The 6,480-nt window shown below is 59.6% G+C and overlaps 1 protein-coding gene across 1 annotated transcript; it reads right to left on the reverse strand.

Annotated features, from left to right (window-relative positions):
• Position 1: 1 nt before the first annotated feature.
• On the reverse strand, positions 2–5,564 carry Ptov1 (PTOV1 extended AT-hook containing adaptor protein; the record flags this gene model as incomplete). The annotated part of the gene is made up of 10 exons (XM_021216548.2): positions 5,094–5,564; positions 3,114–3,251; positions 2,927–3,009; positions 2,795–2,852; positions 2,547–2,654; positions 1,055–1,210; positions 517–606; positions 367–440; positions 220–277; positions 2–94 (listed from the first exon to the last, which is right to left on the reverse strand). Coding segments are annotated over exons 1-10 (1,029 nt in total), but the record flags the coding sequence as incomplete, so codon positions are not given.
• Positions 5,565–6,480: the final 916 nt, after the last annotated feature.

The raw sequence follows: 6,480 nt of genomic DNA on the forward strand, positions 1-6,480 counted from the left end.
CCATGATCCGGCACAGGCTTTTCAGAGTCTCCATGTCCTTAGTGAAGTGGAACTGTACCAGGCGTGAATTCCGGAACAGTGGCACAAGGGTGGTCTGTGGAAAGGCCGAGGGCTACTTTGTGGAATCCTAGCTTGCTGGGGAAGCCAGGCAGCCCTCTGCATCAGCCCACCACAGGGTGTTCGGCCCACCCCTAGCTTAGCATCCCCTGACCCCCTCACCAGCAACTGCTGCGGAATGAGCTGCATGAAGAGCCTCCGAGGCCACTGGTCTGTTCTCCTGCCACACGAGACAGCAGGTGTCAGTCAGCAGTCCTCCCCCAGGGGGGCTGCACCCCCAATGCGCCCACCCGGCACCCCGCCACTCACAGGATCTCCCCCTGGTTCACGTAGACGTGGGACGGCAGCCACCTCTTGGACCGGCTGTTGGGCTCAGGCCTGGGCTTTGGGGCAGAGCGAGAGGGCACTTCAGGGGAGGGCAGCTTAGGGCCAGCAGCCCACACAGCCCCCGCAGCTCACCTCCTGCCACTCCATGACACCACTCCACGCCAAGAATTTGTTGTTGACAATCTGAACAGGTCCAGAGTGCACACCCCCGGGGCCCACGGCCTGTGGATGGGAAACCACCATGCGGTCAGCAGCTTTCACTCACAATTCCCCACCAGCCAGCTGCAGCCCTGACTTCAAAGCCCTCCTTCACTGCTGCCATTCTGTGCTCTCAAATAGCCCAAGACAAGTCCCGTCCCCCAGGTGGTACAGGACCACGATTATCAGGCTCCTGAGAAATGTCCATCAGCGTCTGACAGGTGCCGGGATACACGGTGACCCTCCAGAGACTCTGGCCTCTTGCCAAACCTGCCAGCCCACTTCTGCCTCTCTACCCAGGCCCCACCCTCTAGTTCGGCCCCTCCAAAGCTACGCTTCCCTCGAGCCCATTTGGGTATGGCAGCTCCCTCGGCACAGACTCCGCCTCGATGCTACACTCCACACCAATGGGATGCAGTGGGTCTACCAAGGGTAGGTAGGAACAGGAGCAGGCTACCCTCAGCTGGCACACCTGTTTGCGGGTGGTGATGACCTGCCGTATGGCATTGACAAAGCCACTCTGGTCGTAGGGGATGAGGCCCATGAAGATCTTCTTCTTAGACGAGTACAGGAGCATGAGCACGCGCACCTCGCAAGGAGAAATGTGGGGGAAGAGCATGCAGCCTGCCTGTGGGGGGACAGGGCTGCAGGTCAGGGGCCTGGGCCTCCACACTCAACATCTTACTGCCTGGGGAGGCCCCGACTCACCAAAACACAAGCAAGGCTTTCCCCAGAGCAGAAGTGCTCTTGGCCACCTAAGCACCTGATGACTTTCTAAGGCAGGGGTAGGTGTGAGCCAAGGACTACGTATGGCTGTGTCCCTTCCTTCTCTTCCAAACCCAGCCCTGCTGCTGGCTTAGAGCGGCTGCAGGGGGCTGGAGAGAAGGCTCCCGAGTGAAAACTGGCTGCTCTCTTTGGACCAAGGTTTGGTTCCCACCCACATGGCAGTTCACAACCTTGTGTTCAATCCCATGGGATCTGACGGCCTCTTCACACATGACACCCACATACCACTTAAAAAAGAAAAAAAGCCGGGCGTGGTGGCGCACGCCTTTAATCTCAGCACTCGGGAAGCAGAGGCAGGTGGATTTCTGAGTTTGAGGCCAGCCTGGTCTACAAAGTGAGTTCCAGGACAGCCAGGGCTATACAGAGAAACCCTGTCTCGAAAAAAACAAAACAAAAAAAATCCTTAAATTTGTAAAGAGCAGGTGGTAGGCCAGGCTGCTGTGCCACCCAAGGGAAGCCACTTAGGATCCCAGTTTCCCCATCTGTAAGACATACCAGCAGCACGCACAGGGACACTACGACTACATAACACTAGCTAGGGTGCCGGTCCCTCTTCAGTGGGAAAACAGCTATCTGTAGGCTGGCCTGTGCTGTGCCAGGGCACAGAAGCCCTCTACCTGGCAGGCCAGACTGGTTCTCCAGACCCTGAGCCCAGCTCTGGGATACTACTCCGGAAGAGCTGCTGCTGGCACGAGGTTGCAGCCATGCCATGTCCCAGTCTGTGGGGCCCAGAAAAGGGATAAGTCCTTGGAGGTGGCCAAGTAAGAGGAGTAGACCGTCCAAGGCAGAGCTGGGGTTGAGCCTGGAGTTCAATCCTCTGCATGCATGGCCCGGTGACTTCCTCTCACCCTGTACGGCCACCTGCTGCAGTCCAGTGACCTCAAACTGGCTCCACAGCAGTAGAGGCTGGCTACCAGATGACACCCCTACACACACACACACACACACACACACACACACACACACAAAGGGGCCCTGAGAAGCAAAGCCTGCTGGGTTGACCTCCCAGGCAGGACACAGGGGCAGCATGCACTCTGGCGCCCCCTATAGGCTCCTGTGCTGATTCCACTACAGTTCCACCCACCAACGTCCTGGAAACGACCACTGGAGAGGCACAGGAAGCCTCCCACTACAGGGTAGAACTAGGTCCCCCCCCACTGCCCCCCACTCCCACTCACGAAGCCATTGCCCATGATGCGACAGAGGCCCTTGAGGGAGTCACAGTCTCTGTTGGTGAAGTGGAACTGGGCCAGCTGAGAGTTTCGGAACAGGGGGCCCAGTGTGGTCTGCGGATGACAGGCGGAGCCGGTGATCACGGTGAGGCAAGTGTGGGGGAGATTCTGGGTGGAAGTTTGGCTCTGGGGGCAGGGCTTGGGATACACGGGTGGGGCCGGGGTTGGGGGGGGCACAGCCCCACTAATCTCACCAGCAGCTGCTGTGGGATGAGCTGCATGATCAGCTTCTGGGGCCACTGGTCCGTCTCCCTGCAGTAGGGGGTGCATCAGAAGCCATGCCCGCATCCTAGGCCGCCCCAGGCTCTGCCCACTCCCACACTCACAGGTTCTCGCCCCGGTTCACATAGGCCTGGCAGGGCAGGGTGCGTTTCAGCTTGGCTGTGGAGTCCGAGAAGGGTCTACGCTTCTGCGGGTGGGTGGGCGGGCGGGGGGTGGGGAGACTCAGCAAAGTGCCTGGGCACCCCATACCCTCCACCCGCTCAGGGAATTGGGTGGCCCGGCCAGCCTCACCTCCTGCCACTCCAGCACGCCACTCCAGGCCAGCAGTTTGTTGCTGAGCCGGTGTTCGTTCACTGCGAGGCCCCCAAGAGTCAGCCCAGGAGAAGAGGGCCCGATAGGCCCCAGGGCCCCAAAGACTCGAGCACCTTCCTGCAGCAGAGGGGAGAATTCTTAGGTCACTCCAGGCTAGGCCTTTCCACACATCCTGGAGGGGTCACCCTCAGGTCCAGACTCAGTCTCTGGGTACACACTTCCCGTCCTGATGCCGTCCCCAGCAGGCCAGACCTCAAAGTTTGACCCTTAGAGATGTGTCAGAAAACGGTGGGCAGCATCCCCAGTGCTCAGAGCCATCCCAAGGCCACTGTCAACCCTAAGAGAAGCCTCCCACAAAGGACAGCCTTCACTGAGGACCGCAAGGTGGCAGCGACCAGAAACCAAGCAAGTAAAAAAGAGCACCCTGGAGGACAATGGGGGAGGGGAGGTGGTCTGAGGAAAGAAGGAAAGCAGAGTCCACCCTGAACCAAAGCGTTTACCTGAATGCATGCTCAACAGTGGTGCCAAGCATGGCCACGTGTCCCCTCCCCCCACCCCAGGGTGCAAGCTAAACTCCTTTTCAGCCAAAACATTTCCAAAAGACCAGCCAGTCTCTGACCAGACAGACACTCCTGGCCAGAGACCCTTCTGATTGTCACCAGCACATCTGCTGCTCATGAGGCCTTTATACCCGGTGTGAGGAGGACAAACCAGAAAGTGTTCTCCCGGTGACTTAAGTAGCAGAAGAGCCTAGGTCTTTAGTTAACACTGCTGAGGGGCCCTCAGGATTACAGCAAACCGGCACCCTGGCTGTCTGGGCTGGGCGTGCCTTGAGACACTACAAGTGTCAGCATGTACACCACCACACGGTCGGTGAAAATCAGGCAAATACACTTAGGAACCTACACAAAATGCGAGACTATTCAAGTGCGGGGTGGGGGGGTAACCATTAAGATGCTTACGATGTGTGTTTGGGCACCCGAAACACCTGTATGCCCACAACAGCAGGGAAACAAACTAGGAACAAGAAGCCCACTAGGCGCCACTCCGAAGTTAAGTTCCTGTCTACGCATGCCTGATTTGCTGCGTGCGCACTGCATGGCCAGAGCCAAGTCACATTTGTAGAAAAGGGACACATCTGAGGACCCCAGGAACGGCTCCCGACACCAAGAGAAAACTTCAAGCCTCGGCTGTGCGACAGCGAGGGGTGTGTCTGCGTTCCTCAGGTGATCCAAGCGGCAGATCCGCCTCAGCTCCTCGGAGAGCAACGTCGTCAGAAGTCTGAAGTGGTCAGAGCCACGCCAGGGAATAGCTTACCGCTGGCCAAGCATGCGCAGGTGTGGCCACGAGTCCACCATCACAATGGGGGCAATTTTGTTGCCCCAAGAAAACCTCAATGTTTCTAGAAAGTGCGCGCACATTTACTCAGTGGACAAAAAGGTGACAGCCCCGGGAACTTACAGGGCTGAATGTTTACCTTAAGCTTTACCTTAAGGCTTAAGGTCTGGACTAGCTGCGGGGCGGGCGGGTATGCCAATAGAGGGACTGTCCACGGTCGCCATCTGGCCCCGGGGGACAACGCCCCCGCGAGCAACAGCTGGGCGCGCGTGTATGCGCTCCTCCGCCGGCCGCCTCGCGCATTTCCAGACCCGGAGGCCGAGGACCAACTTTGCAATTGGAAAAAACAAGCGTGCACCCCAGGCGCCCCCCGCGCGCGTGTGCAGCCGGCCGCGCAGTCAGCAGTAATTCGAACCCGCCCCGCCTCCGTACCCCGCCCCCCGCCCAGCCCGCCGCGCAACAAAGGGGAGCGCCCAGAGCCGATCAAGGACTGATCCCGGACCCCGGGGTGCGCCCTCCCGCGGGAGGCCCGTGGGCGCTGCGGACAAAGGCGCCCGCCAGGGGAGGGGTGGCGGGGCGGGGCGTGCGTGGAAGGCTCTGGAAACAGGCCGTGGGACTCACCATGGGAGGGGCCGAACGAGCCCGGATCCGCGGTGGCTGCGGGCCTCGAGGACCGGCGGGCCAGGAACGTGAGCGCACGGCGCGGACGACCAGGGGCCGCGGTGGCCGGCCACGACCTCCGAGGGGGCCCCCGGCGCCGGAGCGGTGCGGGGCACGGCGCGGGCGGACCATGGCGGGTGGGAGGCCGTGGGCCTCACGGGGGGCAGCGGGTCCGCCGACCGACAGGCGCGGGCGCGCGGCTTCGGGGAGAAGCGGAGCGGGACCGCGGCGGGGGACGCGCCGCTGAGGGGTCGCCGCGGCCGAACCACTGCAGCGAGCAGGGGAGCCCGGGGCCAACCAACGCGAAGCAGGGGGGGGAAGCTGCGGGGGGGGTGGCCGGCGCCTACCAACGTGGAAGAAGAGGGAGAGCCGGGACCAACGCCGGGGAGAGGAGGAGCCGGCGCTAACCAACAGACTATGGAGCTGGGGAGCCAGCGCTGACAAACAGGGACGGAGGACTGTGAGGGGGTGTGGCTGGAGCGAACCAAGAAGGTCAGGGAGGGAGGATTTCAGACTTGGAAATGACAAGAGCGAAACTGTGCTTCAAGAGTTCAAGCTGGGGAGACAATACCAAGTCCTCACTGCTGGAGGGACAGAAGGCGGTAGACAGGATAATGGGTGGCGCGACGGAACCTACCACCAGACTGAGGGGTAGACGTAGGAACCAGGCGTCTTGCCTCTTGGAGGCGGTGACGTGGCAAGGTGGCTAAAAGACTACAACTTCCAGTGGGCCTCTCGCGGCCTGGGCGTGACCAGCATAGCTGTGTAGGGTCTGCCCACTGGCCCTTGCGCCTTCCAGCAGTTGCCTTTCCCAGATCACGTTCTTGATCTGAAAGGACTGTGCAGTGGCATTACTTGCTTCCGTTTGTTTTTAAGCTGTGATATTATCCAGCCTTAGATTATCTGAGCTCAGTGTAAGTGGCGTTGTGTTTACTCAGTGTCAGCTTATGCACCCAGGCTGACCTCGAACTCCTAAGCCTTCTGTCTTAACCTTTATTTGGGTGTGCACTACTACACTTGGCTGCTGAGCTATATATAGGGTACTGAGGTTTGAATTTACAGCGTCTTGCATGCCAGAAGTTCCCTCCTGCCTTCTTTTAAACTAGAAAACCCATTTGGACTATACTTCGTTCTTCCTTGCTGATTCATACAGGCCCCTGACAGCACACCGCGAGCTATGATGCCTGTCACCTGGAGCAGATGTCCTGGGCAGTAGGCTGGCTTTTTAAAAATCTCGTGTTTTATAATTGATTTAAAAAGGTAAACTGGCCGGGCCTGGTGGCGCAGGCCTTTAATCCCAGCACTCGGGAGGCAGAGGCAGGCGGATTTCTGAGTTCGAGGCCAGCCT

The sequence above is a fragment of the Mus pahari genome, chromosome 1, assembly GCF_900095145.1.
Source record: "Mus pahari chromosome 1, PAHARI_EIJ_v1.1, whole genome shotgun sequence".
NCBI lineage: Eukaryota > Metazoa > Chordata > Mammalia > Rodentia > Muridae > Mus > Mus pahari.